This window comes from Lepidochelys olivacea (genome assembly GCF_965140295.1).
Source record: "Lepidochelys olivacea isolate rLepOli2 genome assembly, chromosome: 7".
Classification (NCBI taxonomy): Eukaryota; Metazoa; Chordata; order Testudines; family Cheloniidae; genus Lepidochelys; species Lepidochelys olivacea.
The window spans coordinates 36,909,820-36,929,636 of NC_140417.1; the positions used below are offsets into that span (position 1 = coordinate 36,909,820).

Sequence of the window (19,817 nt, forward strand, 5' to 3'; positions counted from 1 at the left end):
CCACTGTTCACTACAGCTCAGCACAGCTTGAACATAGTGGAGAATCAGGACCTGAGTAATCTGTCTCAAAAATAAGCTATGAAGTATGTGTGTGAAAGAGATGGGGGGGGGGGGGGCGGGGAACAACTCTCCGGTGTTAAGAACTGTTTGCAAGTGGCCAATAGTTTTGCATATAGAGTGAAGTACCCTGGAGAAATTCTAAGGCTGTCTTCAAGAGGAGAAAGTTCTTGGCTGAAAGCAAGCTGTAGTAGACACCCAAAACCTCTGCATCTTAAGGATATGTTTCATTTCATACAAACAGAAAAACTAGATAAATACATAAAATGCTCTTACTGAAAGATTGCAATGTAACACTGTTTCTCAGAATAACAAGACCCCGAAACCAAAGAAAGACAAAGCAGGTTGCTCCCTAACTGAGAGAGGCACAACTCAACCTACCTTATTGTAGGCTATTTGTCTGTAGGCTGACTTTGATTGCATGCTTCCCTACAGAGCCCTTTTGTCTGAAAGCAGGACCAGGAGAACCCCTCTTAATTTCAAGTGATCATAATTTTTAACACTGTTTTCAACACATCACCATAAGGCCCACCAGTAGTGTCTACCTTTTTGATACCAGGGACCAGCTTGCTGCCTTCCTAAACTGTCAGGAAGGTCTCCAGGATTGGCACCAGTCCATGGACCAGTCATTGAGAATTACTGCCCTAGTCCTACTCCACCTTTTTACTGTGATCAGTGAGAGGCAGGGCTAGAAAACTCCATCTCCAACCCACTGAGAATCTGCACTTAGTCCACCCTTAATAGAGATGGGACCATTTAAAATGGCAATCAGAGATCTGACAGATCGCAGGCTCAGTTTAGGGGAGAGGAGCTGGAAAAAGCTGGCTGTCAGATAAAAAGCTGTTGATAAATCTTGTACTTGTTAGAGACTAAGGGGTCTGCTGGTTTGTGTCTCACCCTGGGTGTGAAGGGGGTGCACACAGTAACACTGTATGGTGAAGTCTTGTACAAAAGACTACAAGTCTTTTGTGTATGTTGATTCATTAAATTATTTTCCCAGAATGTAAGAAGCTCTGATATTTTATCTCCCCTCAATACAGAACCCATCTCCCTTCCAGACTGTTTTCCTAAATACTGTGCATACTGCAATTCTAGAAAACTCTGTTTGTGTTGCAAAGGATAAAAAATCACTTTTATGAAGAGGTCTATGATTAAAGGCTGCTCAGCTTTGATTACATTCCAGTGAGTCACAATATAAAGACATCTTTCAGAGTGTGTACCTCACTCTTGGCCAGTTCCTCATCTCATTGGTGGCATAACTCTCATCTGCTTCACTGAGCGCAGGAGCAAGCTCTGTACAGTAACTGTGTTGTGTCTATTATCCAATGTCTTTACTACCCAGTGAAGTAAATTCTTGTCTGTTTGTGCACATTTATGCATGTTGAAATGACGTTGTTTTTCTTTGAAGTAAAACACTGCTAAATCCTCTCCAAACTCGAGCTGGATTAAAGGGCAGCCAGAGTGTGCAGCATTGTCAGAGGAGTACTGTTTCTAGATGTAGTGGAAAATAAGCAGAGTTGGTGTGCTGGCATTCTCCAGTTATCTTCATTTTGAATTTGGCTTTTCACAATTATCCAGCTCTGTAACATCACATTTATTGATAGCTGGGGAAAATCCAGCCACTGGGGGAAGACAGTCTTTTTAAGTTGTAAGAAGGTGAAAAATCTATTCAGACACTTAAATTTTTTTTTAAAGTAGAGAATGGGGCATCCAGAGCTCCAGACTAATTGTAAATCCATTCCCTGTTCACTCATCGGGTTGTGTCAGAGTTGAACCAGCTTTGGTAGTTAACATAGGCTTTTGAGGAGGCATGAAACTGAATCCATTTGTTGTTTAACATACTTTCTGAATCGTTGATCCTCCTTTAGAATATTTGCTTGTTACCCAAATGAAAATATGTTTATTTTAAAAAGTAAACCAAGTTGTGAGGTGTTATGTAAAATAAAACAGCATTTGTTTTTGTAGTGGTTGCTGTTGCTTGAGGCCCTTCATATGTTCTTTAGTTCCTTAACTTCCTTCTGCCTGTGAACACTGAGGTACTTGAAGGGGAAGGCTGGCCTGCTCAAAAATTGTTCCCAGCTGTGTAGATTGTATTAGCAGTTGTTTCAAATAGCAAAGGAGAAAAACCCTGAAATAGGTCGAGTGGTAGAAGTCATCAAATTGATTTGATTTAGGATCCTGGTGTAATTTTTTTGCCTGAATGAAATTTCAACACATGAAACATTTTCTGGCTCAATAAATGGCATTTCATTGTCTATTTTTAAATAGACAAAATGTATCAGGTAGGAAACAAAAATGGAAAGAGAGAATATTAACAGGGTCTGACAAGAAGTAAAGAGCAGGACTCTGATGCTTGACTTCCTACAGAGCCTAAATGCCAACAAGCTGGATTTTAATTCTCTGGGCAGTGATATCATTCAGGCTTATCTTTCCCTCTGATTGGCTTGACACAACAGCTGAAGCCACAACAGAGTAGAAGAACAAGGGTGGCTGGTCTGAAGACAAGGATTATTGTTGTACTGTAACAAATGCTGTCTCAGCTGTGCACGCTGATCAGTTCTTCCCCAGCTGCAGAAACTGAATCTTTCTTTTTAAAATTAGCATGTATAGGCTGCAGCGCATATCTTGGTAGCAAAATATTAATGTGTATTTTGTAGCTACTCAAAATAAAAAGGGGCTTCCCCATGTCAGATGATGCATCTAAACAGTTCATCTCCTTTTGTAAATAAATATTTCAGAGCATAATTAATTCTGACACTAATATTGGGAAGTCCCACAGACTTAAGTGGAATTACACAAATAAAATAATACACAATATGAATAGGGGGAACAGAATCAGGTCTGGTGGTAAATGAAATGTTACAGGGTATCAAGGGCTTCAGTTTAAAAAAAAAAAAGTCATGTTTGAAAGAAAAAATGGCTGTTTTATAAAATGATGTATGATTTTTGGTTTTACTTTTTCTGTGGAGTCTAAATATCCTTTTGATGCACATGCAACATCCATTAGCATTAACATGCTTTGCATATGCACACAAACTAATAGATCCTATGTGATACCAACTATCTTTCTCTAGGAAAGTATCCAAAATTTGTTAAATTCATAGTCTATTTTATGCTGGAAAAGGAGTTAATAGTTTCCTTTTAGTAATACATGTTGTTAGGTTTTTTTTTTTTTTTTTTAATTTAAAGTCTGGTGTAAATTCATTGCTAAATTAAACTTTATAGAGAGCTGAGAAACATAGTTTACAATTAAATCGCCTCCTAACTTTGCCAGAGGTAGCAGCATGCTATTAAGCCGCACAAGTTCTGTTGGCTATTTCACAAATTCTAACAAGTGAAAAATAGAATATGAAATTAAAAAATACAGCTTTGACATTGGCATCAGAACAGAAAATGAGCTTTACAGTGCAGTAAATAGGCATTTTGAGGCTTTTTTATGCTTGTTTTGAAGAGGTACTTCCAGCCACTAGTCAATGTGTTGTCTCTGTTTGAACTGGTCAAGGCTGCTCTATCAGTTATTTAACCTTCACCATCTTCCTTGGGATAACCCTCAGCTTCCAAAGCAAGCTCTTTTTAGATCGGTATTTTTAGTTCATAAATCTATAGTAACACAGTTTTCAGAGACACTGGTTATGAGATTTTGTTTTGTTTTCCACCTTGTTTGTGCTTACCTCTTCTTTGAAAAACAATGATTTTTTTTTTCCTGCTACCTGGACTGGAGCAAAAGATTACATTACCCCATTAAAAAGGGCATAAGATTATAACTCAAAATGTGGAGTGAAGGAAAGGGCTTTTGACTTATTTTCTATTGCCTTTTATGGGGAAGATAGTTATTCACTGAGGGTGCCATTGAGATTAATGGGCATTTTGCCACTGACTTGAGTCCAGGATTTGGCCCTGAGGGCAAAATTGTCCTCTACAATCCATGTGGTAGTACTTGGCTTTAGTATTCTGATATCCCTGCACACACAGATTCCATCCACAGTTGCCAGCAAAATATCTACATTTTGTCCTACAGTACACCTTTGATTGGCAAATTTTGCCCTAAAACGTCCTGTATCATAATGTTTTTGTTACTTCTGAGAAACATGCAACTCTATCTGGGTTTTTCTTTAAATAATTCCAAATTAATAAAATCAACTGATTTGTGACATTGCTTTGTGGTTTTGAAGGTTACATATTTTGGTTTTAGCAGAACCAGCTGAATTTGTGAAAGAGCTTTCTAAGTAAAAGAAACTGGCCAATATTTCTTTCCCAGATCAAAACCTTTGTCAGTACCCAGGAATGATGTTGTCAGTTGCAAGGACTTTGAACTTTGGGACATCATAAATTTGAAGAGAGATTAGCTGAGGAGTGAGTTAGCATTGTTGCTGCTTTTCTGGGGGTGGGGAGAAATTAAACCAGTTCCCTTAATATAACTGACAGTATCATTTACTAGCATTTTTCAAAATAGAAATGGGAATGAACTAGATTCTCATCTGTAAATGTTGCAAATAACGTATCTAAACTCACTTTATCTCACCAATTTGAAGATTGACTTGAAATATTATAATGTGGAAAGAAGCAGGTATTAAAGCAGTCACCAACATGAAATATCTATAGAAAAAGTTCTGTATTTTAAAGGATACTTTTAAAATTTCTCACAAGAAGTCATTTGAGATAATCCAGCGCATACATCAGAGCTTTAATGAAACAGACCTCCTCTTTCTCAGTGGAAAGCACCACAGGTGTATATAAATCTAAGCCAACTTTGAAGCAGTGAGGTGCACTGTATGTCAAATAAATACTTATGATAAAGTTCAATTATGCATAGTGTGGCATAGCTTTGCTTTCAGCCTCATTTGTGTGTGTTTGTGCTTGTGTTTTGAGATAATTGTGGTTTAAGACTTGGGATTCAAATGAGATCTTGTAGCTGTCATAAGCACCAAATCATATGTGAGAACTCCTTTTCTTAGGTGATGGTTCCTATATGGAATGCCTAGATTTTGATCTGAACATTTTTTTGCCACTGTAGTGCTTTTCCTAGGCGTCATTTCAGGAGGGTCTAACCATAGCAGCTGCTTCTGCAGCTGCCATTCTGTGTCTCTGTATGACTTCAAGTCAGTTCCACTGATGGCTTCTGGCTGCATATGGCTTTCCCTGAACCAGGTGTGAGAACTTGAACTTGAATCCATTTCAAGGCAGCATCTATAATTAGTAGGAGCTACAAGAGGCATTGGTGTACTTTTTTTGGAAACACCTAGAGTATGAAGATACATATTTGATGCAAAACTGATAGGCAGTTCTGCTCCCCTCCCTGATATTTAGGCACTCAGTAATATTAGTTTTTAAAACTAGGACAAATATTTTGCAGTGGAATACTTTTATAAAGCTGCATTCTCATATAAAACCTTCACTGTTTGTTTGATTTGAATTTAAACCCTCTTCACAAGTTATGACAAATTCCTCAAGTGCCTACATATTCCAGTTCTGGATGTTTTTGGTAACGTTTATGGATAGAAGTGTAGCTATGACTGGAAGAAAGTAAGCAATCTTGTAAAATTATTTTCTCTCCTGTATGACTAACATAGTATGTTTGAACCATCTCTGCCCAGGAGAAAGGTATACAAACAGATTTGGGGAGGGAGTAGGAAAAACGAGAGCTGGAGAAGGGGCAGATTTGATTGAAGAATTTCCCCAAATTGGCACCTGTGGAAATAGCATGTGATTTCAAAGTACGTAGGGACAGAACAAGATGATGGCTTGTCCTCTTTAGGTATTTATGGAAACACAGGGACTTGATGGTTTAGGGCAGTGTTTCCCAAACTTGGGACACCACTTGTTCAGGGAAAGCCGCTGGCGGGCCCGGCCGGTTTGTTTATCTGCCGCATCTGCAGGTACGGCTGATTTGCGGCTCCGACTGGCCGCGGTTCGCCGCTGCAGGAAACGGCGGCCGGTATGTCCCTCGGCCCGCACTGCTTCCCACAGCCCCAGTTGGCCTGCAGCGGTGAACCATGGCCCATGGGAGCCACGATCGGCCAAACCTGCAGACTCGGCAGGTAAACAGACCGGCCCACCAGGGGCTTTCCCTGAGCAAGCAGCGTCCCAAGTTTGGGAAAAGCTGGTTTAGGAGGATGGAGGCTGCATTATCTAGTGGCTAAGGCAGATAAATAGGAGTCAAGAAACCTGAGCTGTGTTTCTAACTCTGCCAATGAGTTGCTTTATAATCTTGAGCAAGTCACTTAACCTTCCTTGTGAGATATTTATAAGTTTGAGATCCTTGAAGGAAATGCCCTACATAGGAGCAAATTATTATTATTGTTGCAATTGTATATAGCAGCCTGCTTCTCTAGGTTATTAGTCTGAATCCAGCCCATGGAAGTAGTGACTAAAAATTATAATGATCTGATGGTTGAACAAAGACCTGTGTTAAATGAGGTTCGTGGTTTCCACCCAGTTATCAGTGGACAACTATTCAAAATAAATATTAAAAAAACCCAAACCAACATAATCAGAAATGGTTCTGATACTTTGATAGGAACGCCAACAACTGTTTTTGGTCAGGGATAATGAACTTCTTCTCTTGTCTCTAGAAATGAAGCTTATGGAGGCAGGTTGCACTGCCGCTGCTCATGCTATACTTGTTCAGAGATACTCCAGCAGTGATGATCAAGAATGTATCATGAGCACTAACATTCCGTTTTATAAAGGAGAATGTAAAGCAACCTCTCCATTCTAATAACTATTTAATATATATTAAGAGGGAGTTTTTACTGGCTGCGTCTTTCACATTGGGTCCAATTGCACATTGAATCCTGCGGAAAATAAACTGCCGAGAGTGAATTTTGCTTTATGCAGTCTTAGTACAGTTCTTACTGGCTTATTCACAGAAAAGCTTTCTACTGCTTCAGCTGGCATAAGGCTTGAACAATGAGGATCCTGGATCAACTCCCAACTGTGGTATGGTACAGGATGCACACACCATGCATCCAGAAACTGAAGGGAGAAAAGAGGGCTCTGTTATTAAGTCTTTTCTATCCAGCCACCAGTTGGCAGACTCAACAGGAAGATTGCAATTCCCGAGGCTAGGGTTTGTTTGCATTTCCTTGCAAAATATTTTTGGTCTGATGATAAGGAGGCAAATGGCCTGGTCACTGCAAACTAATATAAATGCTTTAACCGTCACAGTAGAATACATTTCTGGAAAAATGTAGCATCTTAATAAATAAAAAAAAAAGAGAGAAACTTGGGCATAAATATTTCATTAGGTTTTGTTTTAATTCAGATTGTGCAGACTGTCTGGAGTCTGGACTGCCATTCCTGGCAATGTTTAATCCCAGCCATGCTTTAAAAATTATCTGCTTCCTATAGAACAGAATGGGAGTACTGTCATGGACGAGTTGAGTGCTGGTTTGTTTTTTTTTTCCCCCCTCCTATCTGATGTCAACTGGGAAGACAAGAAATTGGCTCTCTTTCACTTTCTATTCATAATCCTCAAGCACACTTTTAACACCTTAGCAACTGAAGAATTTACTGTGCATGCCTTAGAATTCATGTTCATTCATTTTTATGTAGTTACAAAACATTTATGGCAAAATGTCTTAAGACCAGAGATCTTAGGAGATCCACCTGTAGGACCAGAAGCAATGAAAGCAGGGACTACTACATTTGGAGAGAACGGGTAAAATGGGTCCCAGCCAGGGACCACCCTTCTCCTTTGCACCCCTTTCCCCTGGACTCAAAACTCTGTAGGGGAGACCTGCGTCCTGAGATTCTGGAGGCACTGGAACCCAGATGGTGTTTCCACTCCCTATGTGGGCTTGGGAGAAAATTGCAGAGGACAGCCAGCCAGAGCAGAAGCAGCCAAAGCAGGGACCTCTGGGCATTCCAATCAAAACTGTAGAATATTTTTGACTGTTTCTGCCCTGGCTGATCAACGGTTTGCTCCTTCCCTCCTCAGTCCCCTCACCTCCGCTTCACTTCCCACCTGCCCTTTTTATTCTCAAACCCTGCCTTGTCTCCTTAGCCCCCTTCCCTTTTTCTGTCCGTTTAACTGATCTCCTCCTAAGTAAGCCCACTTCTCCCCCTTTCCTCCCTCCCCCCCCAACGCGGAACTAACATCAAATAGCAAAACCATGTTAAATCACGCTGTTCCCTCTGCTTGTGATTTCTACCCCTTCCCCTCGCTGCATCTATTTTTGTCTGTTTAGACTCTAAGCCCTTCAGGGCAGGGGTCATCTGTTATTCTGTGTTTGTACAGTGCCTAGCACAATGGGGATTCACTTTGGGCTGGCCCTTAGGAACTACCTTAAGAACACGACTGATAATATAGTAGGATTGAATAGGCCAGACAGGCTCAGAACTACCAACACAGACTATTGCATGCCTAGCTTATGCTCAAATAAATTGGTTAGTCTCTAAGGTGCCACAAGTACTCCTTTTCTTTTTGCGAATACAGACTAACATGGCTGTTATTCTGAAACCTATAATTTAGTCCCTTTCTCAACAAATCTTTAAGGAATAAATAAATAGTGCTGATATCTCTAATCCATATAACACCACCGGATTTTTTTTAGTTCCTGCTTTTGTCCTCACCTCTTTGTACTGCCTATTCATAAGCCCATTTTAAATAAATCCTCTGATGAAAAATAACCAGTGAGTTCACATAGTCTAAGTAAAATATCCATTGGCAAAAATTTCTCTCTCAAAGTTTTATTCCTCCCTCAATTTGATCAGATGGAGGGGCTTTCTAGTGTGTTTGCTGTTCAAAAACTGCCTGCGGTGTGGTTCTGCTAATGCACTGTTCAGAAACATGCTGATTTCTCTGCTACTTTATTAATTCAGAATAAAATCTACAGTGTGCTGGATTTCAACTTTTGTGCGGTTACTGTCGCATGTGTCCACTTATTCCATCACTTTGTGAACCCATTATAGCCTTATATATGCATTCAAATGCTTCATGACCTGAGTGATTTCAGGTTTTTATTTTACATTGTCTTGAATACTGAATGTTCCTCTTGCATCTGAGGTGTTTTTTTTTGTTTTTGTTTTTTCCAATGTCTTTACACTCTGAGTTAGCTGCTAAGGATCACAAGGTAGAGTTGTCTGTAAAACAGATATTTTTAAAGATGAAGCAATGAGACTTTTGTAAAATATTAATATTTACCATCTAATTTGCATTTCTTGATGTTCCTGTCGTAGCATGGTGTGATGTTTATGAGCGTTAAATGTGTCCACCTGTGGAGCCCAGTCTTACAGCCTCTGCAGTCAATGGGAGTTTTGCCATTGATTTCGGCTGGGAGCAAGATCAAGCCTGTAGTGTACAAATACTCAAGAGAAAGCTCAGGGTTTACTTCTTACTTTCCTAAAATTTTGGGGCAGCCATTAGTCTCTGTATTTGGCCCAAATGTGAATAAGTTTTTGTATTTTTTAGTTGCCTTTGTTTATATGTTTGTTTTGTACAGTGTCAAGTTAAAGGTAGGTAAGATTTGTTCAGAAGGGAAAATGTGAGTGTGCAAATGAAAGGGCCCTATTATTCTATCAGTAATATTAAATATGAAGATCCTTTAGTGTGTTAAAAAAAACACCAAGATTCTTAAATCGATTAAGCCTCGCAACTCGTTTGTGATCAGAAGTATTATTTGCTGCAATCAGGTGTAAACTAAGACGCAGAGACAGTAAGAAACTTGTCTAGGATCACACAGAGTGTGGCAAGGCCAGGTCTGGAACCCAAAAGTCTTGACCTTTCCTGCTGTGCCCTAACCACTAGACCACTTCCTCCAGTTGCAGATTTAGTGAAGGCCTTGATAAGTTGAGTGTACAGCTGCAGTTTTGCTAGTTTGTCTAATAAGTAATCCCAGATGACTTCTGCCATCAAAATTGTAGGAAAGGATTTTAAAGATACAACAAACTTTATTGTCATTATTAACATCCGTTTTGCTAATTGTTGTCCTGGTTATATAGTATACTACTTTGGCTTAGTGTGGTTCCTGGATCCTTCAGCCTGTCCTTCCTTGACATCCAGATAAATTAGTTAGAAAATCAGCTTTTGGCAGCCATGGTCTCACATTGCCATCATTCTTTGATTCAAACAGAGCAGCCAGCTTTGATTCTGTAGCTGTTAGAACTCAGTGCGCATCATGGGTAATGCAGTGTAAGTTGCACTGCAGGCATGACCCTGGTCTTATTGCCCTGCCGATGAGATGAACAGATCCTACTTGCATTCACGTATGTCACTTCTATTGATGTATTTTCATTTTTTAAAAAAGTATGTATGCTTGTGTGTGTTAGATGAGGAGAAGCTGTTTCAAGAAATCCAGATCTGCACATGTGGTGGAGGGCAGAGAACCTCCGAACCCATCTATATTTAATTTTCCACAGCAGTTTTTATTCCTTGGGGGAAGGCAGGTTATTCTGAAGTGTTGATTTTTCACCTATAATCTTAAATATCTGTGAGAAGTGAAAACATATCCAATTTGTTTCCATGTCTCTCCATGCCTTCCTCCTCCCCATCTCCTTCCTCCTTTTCTACTGCCTTTTTTTTGCCTTGGTGCTATTAAAATCTGATACAGTTTGTGGTCTCTGCAGGCTTCTTTATAGCAGATCCTTGCTAATGTCAACTGAGCCAGTTCAGATGGCTTCTTTGCCACTTTCCTTCCCCCCAAAAAATTGAGGTGCAAACAGCATCTTACAAAGGATTTCCTTGGCCCAGTAGAAAGCCTTATTTGTAATTAGTAATGTCAATATCATGAGTTATTCCAAACTGTAACTTTCCTTTCTTTCAGTCTGTCCACTTCACTTCATTCACTCCTTCGGTACAGTGCTGGCAGCAGCCTTTTCCTCTTCCTGTCTTGTCTGACGACTAAATTCCACCCTTTTATTGAGACTGGAATGATACAGTATCACTAGAGTCAGAGTCAGTCTGTCCCTATAAAAAGAAAAGGAGTACTTGTGGCACCTTAGAGACTAACAAATTTATCTGAGCATAAGCTTTCGTGAGCTACAGCATCCGATGAAGTGAGCTGTAGCTCACGAAAGCTTATGCTTAAATAAATTTGTTAGTCTCTAAGGTGCCACAAGTACTCCTTTTCTTTTTGTGAATACAGACTAACACAGCTGCTACTCTGAAATGTGTCCCTATAGTTACTCTAGTCTCCTCCTTTTATTGTTTTATGATTGCAGTAGAGAGGCCATTGACACTTAATACTCAGATGACATATTAGGAGGTTGTGGGGGAGAGGAATCAGTCCATAAATCCAAAGTCTCCCTAAATAGACAGGAGCCCTGAAGAGTATCTTACTATAAACTGGGAATATCAGTGAGTATCATAAATAATACAGGTACATCTCAGTTGGATAAAGCTAAGAGATGGTGGAAGCCCCAAATAAGAATTTGGCCTATAGTAATTATGCCTTGAAGGGGTGGTGGTCACAGTTTTTATTGAGCACTTCTCTGAGGAACTCACTGTGCTTTACAAGCATGAATGTAGTTAATCTCACAAGTTCTGCCAGGAAGTAGTTGTATCCCCCTCTTATAGAAGGGGGGGAAATGAGGCACAGAGTGAATAAGGCCTACGTTTTCAAAAGTGGTCACTCCTTGAGGGGATCTCAGCTTTGGATGGCCAACTTAAGATACCTAGGCCTGTATCTTCAATGGGAGTTAGGAGCCCAAATTCTTTTGAGGAGCTTATCCCTAGAGTTGTGGTGTTTTGTTTTTTTTGTGTTTGTTTTTTTCAGAGGTGTCTTGCACGCACACCTCCCATTGCTTTGAATCTGAGTTGTGGGTGCTCAGTAGTTGATCAGTGACCGCTTTTGAAAATTTAGGCTTAAGTAACTTGAGGTCTCCTGACTTCCAGTTCTCTTGCCTTAATCACACGCCCATCCTTTCTCCCCTTGTATTTCATCATGTGTTTTATTCCCTGCTGCTGTGAGGTATGGCAATTCAGCAGTGTTGGAAACGGAAGATGCCAGATTAATCCAGGAGGAGAAGACTGATAGGAGGAGGGAACTAAAGGAGGCAGGAGAAGCTGAATGACCCCCAGTCTGTCCTACACCTCCTTGCAAATGTGCTTCAGTGACTACAGGTTAATTGGCAGGTGGCTCCTTGCAAACCTCCTGCATTCCTTCCTTGCTCCCATGCAGCCCTTCATGGGGAGCAGCTGACATATCCAGGCATGCCCTTAGGCGTCTGCCCACCAACCCATGCTCTCTTTCTCTGGTCCTGAAACATTCAGCACAGCTGCAAACATGTGCAAAGCCTGGTCTAACAGAGCCACTAATGGGTGATCAGCTGAAGCAATGTGTAGCCTGCAGGTGAGATGGGTAATGAGGAGAGCTGGCAGGCAGGGTGAAAGAGGATGGGGACCAGCAGGGGAAGGAGGGAGACCAAAGAAATAAGAGTTAAAAAAAATAATAAATTACCAGGCCACGACATAAGAAGAGTAAAGGCAAGAAAAGGGCTAATATATATGGGGAGAAGGAGAAAGGACAGGGAAAAAACAGCCTGGGCCCAGAGCATGGAATAAGAACTGTGCCAGGGTGTGTGTACTTGTTTCCCAGTGGGAAACGGGGAGGGCAGAAGCCCTCTGTGGCTTCCCCCCACTCCTGGTGTGGAGCAGGTAGACAAAATGGGGGTTGAGGGGAGCCCATCAGGAGCCTGTGGGGCAGCCAGGCTCCCGACAGGGAGCTGCTAGAGGAGCTGAGAGACTGGTGTCTCAGCTCCCCACACTTGCCCCTCCTAGGTTGGTGGAAGTGCTCCACATGAGGACGCATACCAGGAACCCAAGGAGGGTAGTGTGGACATACAGCCACCTCAGCTATTACTGAAGTGGTGGAAGTAGACCTAACACAAGTAGACTTACATTTCTAGTGTAGCCATATCCTGAGAAATCACTGTTTACCCTTCCAGACAGGGTGAATCTCATGATTGTAATTGTCACTACAAGGGCAGAGCAGCGTCCTCACACAGGATGAGAATGTGACTCCTAATCCGTGGCTGGGTGAAAGTCTGGTGATGGCCTCCTCCTCTGCTCGTACTCTGAGGGACTCCTGTCTGGAATCCATTTTGGAGGAAATGAGTTACCTTAAGTACTGTGGCTCTCAACCAGAGGTACACTTCCAGGAGGCACACCAATTCATCTAGATACTGTATTTGCCTAGTTTTACAACCGGCTACACTAGCGAAGTCCGTACAAACTAAAACTTCACAGACAATGACTTGTACTTACATTTCAGTGTATAGAGCCATATAAACAATATTCCAGTTGATTCATTTTTACCCTTTAATTATAAAATTAGAGTGAGCAATTTTTCAGTACTAGCGTGCTGTGACACTTTTGTATTTTTATGTCTGATTTTTGTAAGAAAATAGATTTTAAGTGAGGTGTAAATTGGGCGTACGGAAGACAAATCAGACTTCTGAAAGGGGTACAGTAGTCTGGAAAGGTTGAGAGCTGCCACTTTAGTATAACCATTGTCAGGAGTAATGGGGGTGGAGATGATCCTCACCAGCCCATTGCTGTTGTAAAATAAGACCTACTCTCCTAACTGCCACAGTTCTGTTAAATCCATTATATGATGGGGCAATGTGCAGCTCAATAACAGTTTGGAAAAAGTGACTTTAGCTGTCCTTAATACCAAACACAAATCACATTTATTAAAATGGTCATACTTGCCTTGAATGACATTTTTAATAAGGGAGAGGGAAGGTGTGTTTGACAGGTGAATTTCATATTTGATTCTGTTCTCACTCCCGTGAGCATGCGCACACACAAGCCACCTTTTAAATTAGTGGGCAATGAAGGTGGAGAAATGAAGAAAGCATCCAAATATGCAGTGGAGATCTGGCTTGCTTACTTGAAAAGCCTCTCCTACAGGAGGGCTGCACGTTGTAAAAAATAATTACTTCACTGCTGCTTCAAAGGTCAGACACGTGGTAGCAGGGAGTGGGTTTACAACCAAAATGAGATTAGCTATACCAATAATTCAGGGTTCAGAGTAGCAGCCGTGTTAGTCTGTATTCGCAAAAAGAAAAGGAGTACTTGTGGCACCTTAAAGACTAACCAATTTATTTGAGCATGAGCTTTCATGAGGTACAGCTCACTTCATAATAAATTGGTTAGTCTCTAAGGTGCCACAAGTACTCCTTTTCTTTTTGCCTATAATTCAGGGGTTGCGTTCACTGCTGGGGGGAAAAAAAAACCTTAAAATATTAAGAGGGAAGACCAGAGAATTTCAGAAAATCCATGACTTGGTCCCAAAAAAACAATGTCTTTCAAATCAGTGCTGCAACTTTTTATTAATGGCATTGAAGGTCATTAAGAAGCCATGTACTGAAATAATCATTATTAAAATGTCAGTGTGGTAATCATCATAGTAGAAGGATTATTAAATCTTTTACAATTTAAGAGGGGAGAAGGGCAAAAAATGTTAGAGCTAAGAAAGGAAAAATATTAAAACTTTGTGATAGTCTGGCATCGCTTGTCATAACTAGAGTATAAAACAAAGTTTAATGTGCTTGTACTGAAACTACTTACATGGATAAATTTTAATTAGGAACTTACTAGGTACAAACAAATGCAGCCTAACAATTCAACCCTCAACTGGAAAAATTCTTCTTAGCGCTGAAAGAGGCAATATGATGCAGTTTGGTAAGGAAATTCTCAATGGAATTTATTAAGATTTTTTATTTTAAATTTTTTAAATGGATGGCTTCATATTTTCAATGTCAGTTACTAAATTTGGGATAATTAATTTTTTTAATTGAAACCCAGCTGTATTTAAAGGGAAAGGGATTTAGTTTCCTGTCAGCTTCCTTTTCAGAAAAAGTGATTTGTGTATAGACTGAAATCTTTCCTGTTTGCATGTCTGAAAACACCTTTTTTGGGAGAGTCACGTTTTGGTGGGGCAAGGAAAGAGGAATTGCTTTCGATTTTAAATGTTTGTAGAAATATTTGGAGAAATCTAAGAGCCTTTTTTTTTCCCCACTTACACAACTACACACTGTTCAAGCCAGAAGAGGTTTGACAGTGTTAACCTTGATCTGTTCTGGCACTGCAATCTACTGGAGAATGTTCTTTCAGAAATCACTCTGTACTTTGAACTGCTGAAGGGACTGCTGTGGTATGTGTCTAACAGGGACCTTAGCATTTCATTTCTAAGAGACAACAGAAGAGCTTTTTTATGTTTGAGTGTATGTGAGCTATATGAAAGTAATACATGAGTGTAAACCAGGGTGAGGGCACGTGGAATTTTATTTCTTGAGAGTCCTGGTGTATCTGCTCTTAAAACAAAAGGTAGGTAGGGAAAGTCTGTGTTTTGTGCACACGTGGGAAAGGGTGTGTTGCTGAGTCTTTTGAAAACCAGTGTAAATGAAAATCCATTTCCTGTCAACATGGTATGTAAGCAAGATAAACATGGAATCTGTCAATGTTTGATTTGAGCTGTATGAAAAAGAAATATGGCATCTTGTACTGTAAGAGTTTTCTAACATAAATGCAAAAAGCTAATGCAATATGCCATTAAAGAATAAATGGTACCTCAAGGTAAACTTTGGACAAGATTCAGTTTAGAAAAAATTCTGGTTGTATGTCACATTTCCTGGATTTCTCTTCCCCTGGTTCCTAAGTATTAGTATTATTTGTATGAAAACCGAATATTTGTTTTTGAGAGGTCTCAAGTAGTCCTAATGTGTATTCCACACCTGAAGTTATGGTCCTTTGTTAGCTAGAAAACCCCATCTCCTGGGGTATTTTAAAACTGGATTGGACAAAGCTCTACAAAATATAGTGAGAGAATAATCCTGCACTGGCAAAGCGATTAGATTGCCCTCATAGATATTTTTCCCCGTCTTTAATTTCTATGAATGCATTATACCTCACAGGCCACAGAAAATCTCAAATTTACTTTGCGTAAGGGGGAAAATAATATTTTTATGCTGCATTGAAACTTAAAGATGTGACATTATTTCTTGTATTTTGACCTACATGACAAAAAATATAAATATACATTTCGTAGTTTTGCAGTGGACTGAAGTAGAAATGAATGGAAGAAGCTCCTTTTGGAAATGTTTCTTTTTGCCTAGAAATGGTTAAGTGAGTTATTCAGAATATTACTAAAAATTGTTACATAAACAGGAAATCTCACTTTTGCTGCCTCAAGACTTCTGCAGCAAAAATAGAAATCTGTTTAAGTAAATGCTAAATTTATGATAGTTGACCTATCGCCTACCTGACCCTACAATATAAATAACTACAGGTGAATTTTAACAAATAGTGAATTAAGTCTGGATAATCTGAAGCTTAATAGAGCTATACTAATAGTTAACTGCTGAGATCTTTGGTGTATAATACTTACTAGAGGCTTTTTTCCCCCACCCTTTCTTTGTTTATCTAGTGTTGAAGGCGAAGCTCCAAGTAGTGAAACTGGCACATCTTTGGATAGCCCATCTACTTACCATCAAGGACCTATAACCCATAGTTCGGCTATAAGCCCAGACCATTACGACCATTCTGCTTACGGGCTGTATTCTGTCTCACCTGGGCAGCAAAGATCTCGGAGGCCTAAGCTTCAGCACTCAACATCAATACTGAGAAAACAAGCAGAGGAAGAAGCTATTAAAAGGTCAAGATCACTTTCTGAGAGCTATGAACTCTCCTCAGACCTACAAGATAAGCAGGTATTTAAGCTATCTTGCTTTATTTATGAATAAGGCAAAAGGGTCTGTTTGCCAACAAAAAAAGCTTTAGGGAAGTTCACGTGTGCTGCTGAAAATGACTCATTTTTATTTGTCTAAATCCAAGTTAGTTCAAAGATGGCATAGTTGAATATTATAAAAATTCCATCCCCTCCAGTCCGCTTTTTCTTTAGCTCATTGAGGCAACAGCCAAAATTGGAAAAAACGCCATATTTGTTATTAACATAAAGTGAAAACTTAATTCTCCCCATGGTTATGATTTCATGCATTTGGCTTATATCTTGTTCACAGTGTGAAATAATGCAATTTTTTTTCTCAGTAAAATTAGTAATTTTAAACTTGGAATGGTTTTGGTGCTATTGAAAAAAAAAAAAAACTGTTTCCTCTATAGTCAGACTAAATTCGAACTGCCAGATCTTGAGTTGTTCGTTCAGTTTTTTCTCAGTCAGGCAACACTCCATTTGACTTCACTAAGATCTGAGTAGAAGTTGTGTAAGGGCTTCAGGATGTCTCTCTAAAAAGGCCCTTCTTCTTTTCTAAATGTATGAAACATTTTAAAATCACATTTGAGGTATCTTGACAGTAGCCGTATTTGGAATGTGCTACCTTCCACATTCTATCCAGTGTGTCCTTTTTGAACCAATGGTTTCACAATTTAAAATAGGTAAGCATGTGTTTTGTTTGTTTTTTTTTTAATTGAAAGATTTGTAGTAAACAATACACCAATACATGTAGGTTCTGCTACAGAGATCATATTTACCATACGCTATTTTGTTTACTGTGAGCCATGCACTAAGTCCTCTGTTGGTTTGCTTTAATGTTTACTGTGACAGCCATGATCAGCTGAAAAAAACCAAAATACAGCAACATTATCTAAAAGGTAAGATATTCTAGATGGGACTAGAATTAAGCTCTTTGCCATTTTTATTAGAATATGCGTACTGCAAAAAGAGGTGCACTTCAAAAGAATATGCATTTATACAGTATATTTCTGAGTTACAATGATCTCTGGTGTATAAATTTGTATTATTAGTAATGGAACAGACAAGTTTTTCTAATTTAACAATGATCAAGATCAATTTAAATACAATGTTTTAGCTCATTTTAAAGTCATACAAGGTATTTGTAGGAATGAAGTTGTCAAAGTCAGATTCAGGACTCACATAATTTATCAGACCACTCTGTTTATTAGCAAAGCGCTTTGCCAATGCACCCAGATGTGAGCCCCTCTCTGAGGCCCAAGATAACTTATTTATACAGGTTTCAGAGTAACAGCCGTGTTAGTCTGTATTCGCAAAAAGAAAAGGAGTACTTGTGGCACCTTAGAGACTAACCAATTTATTTGAGCTTGAGTGAGCTACAGTTCACTTCATCGGATGCATACCGTGGAAACTGCAGAAGACATTATATACACACAGAGACCATGAAACAATACCTCCTCCCAGGACAGTGGGGTGGGAGGAGGTATTGTTTCATGGTCTCTGTGTGTGTGTATAATGTCTTCTGCAGTTTCCACGGTATGCATCCGATGAAGTGAGCTGTAGCTCACGGAAGCTCATGCTCAAATAAATTGGTTAGTCTCTAAGGTGCCACAAGTACTCCTTTTCTTTTCATTTATACAGCTAAGCCAAAGCCAATTTAACATAAGAGACAAAAGAAAGCAGAAACTGACAAATATACATACATATCTTATTTGCATACTAACGTTTACCAATCTCCTAGCTCAGTAGGAGCTCTAAGTTAATATAGTTTGAGGACCCATTGTCTCACATTCCTTAATGTTTCTCTTCCTGACAACTATATTTCAACAAACCCCTCAAGTAGCATTTCTTTAATGAATTATAATTTCAATATAATTCATTCTACTTTCACAATCCCTCCTTTTTGGTCAAGCTACGCAATGAACAACAATGACTGGGTTCCACATATCAATCGTTCTTTATTTCTTTGTTCATCAGTGATATTTAAAATCATCAAATTAGCACTCTGGTTTGGGGCAGCTATCTGTGTAGCATGCCTGACACAATTTTGGATACAACAGGAAAGTAACTGAAAACATATAAAAATTATTAGGATTCCAAACAGGAGAGTTAGGGCTCCCTGAAACAACCAGTTTCCTATGCCAGAGAAATTGAAAAGGTTACTTAGCTGCTTCCACAAAGAACTTGGCTCTTCGTGGGGAAGATATGCGATTTGTTCTAAGTGGCTAGCACGATCTATTACCTCATTGGTGTTGTCTGGTATATACACACAGCAGTCTTTTCCAATGAGAGCACAAGTCCCTCCTTTTGCCGCCAGCACTATGTCCAATGCGTGACGGTTTTGGAGGGCCATCTGTTGGATTGCCCCTGTTTCTTTGGCCAGGGCTTTTAAACTTTCTCCGGTTTCATTTGCCATTATTTCAACTACTGCTTGTAACCTTAGGAGCCTTTTTGCATGGTGTATTACTCCCCCCTAATGGTATGAAGGAACTGCCAATGGCCTCTTCCCAGGTTAAGGGGCTTATGTTATTTACATACTATTGGGCATCTGTTAAGTCCCTTTTTCGCCTGAAATTGCGGAGGCATTCTCGAGGGAAGGTTCCTAGCACTCGGAATTGTGGGAGGAGTCGGACGGGATAACAGATTCCTGCCCAATTAGCTGGTAGTGTGGTATAAGCTCTGGTCCCACACACCCAGTGATGGCCTATTAAGGCCAGGAAGCGTCGGTTGCACCTATTTGTCATATAGGTGTTTGCAAAGGAGGAGGAGTATCCCCCCAAAGGATACAGGGTAATTCTCCTCACAAGGAATGGTGTTATTTGCATGACTGTAGGGGGAACATGAGATTGATTTCTCTGTTTGAATTCATATCTCCATACCCGGCCCGCCACTTTTTAGTTTTGTTTGAATAATCCCATACACCATTGGCCACAATATGCTGAAGGCAATGGCTTTTCGCCAGATCCAGCCCTGTCCCATTACACACCCAACACCAATGACCTTTCCCCTCCATCACATTTATCCATTTAGTTGCATTTATTCCCACCGCTTCCCAAGTGTCATTGCTGATCCATATTTTGTTAAACGGACGAGGCCCTCCAGTGAGGT

The 19,817-nt window shown here is 39.8% G+C and overlaps 1 protein-coding gene across 12 annotated transcripts in view; it reads left to right on the top strand.

Moving 5' to 3' along the window:
* IQSEC1 (IQ motif and Sec7 domain ArfGEF 1) overlaps positions 1-19,817 on the top strand; it is a 716,009-nt gene that overhangs the window by 599,715 nt on the left and 96,477 nt on the right. For all 12 annotated transcript variants that reach the window (XM_084635153.1, XM_084635152.1, XM_084635156.1 and 9 more), the window contains one exon: positions 16,428-16,710. In XM_084635153.1, the coding sequence (XP_084491279.1) occupies positions 16,428-16,710 (283 nt within the window). The remainder of the gene's footprint in view (positions 1-16,427; positions 16,711-19,817) is intronic.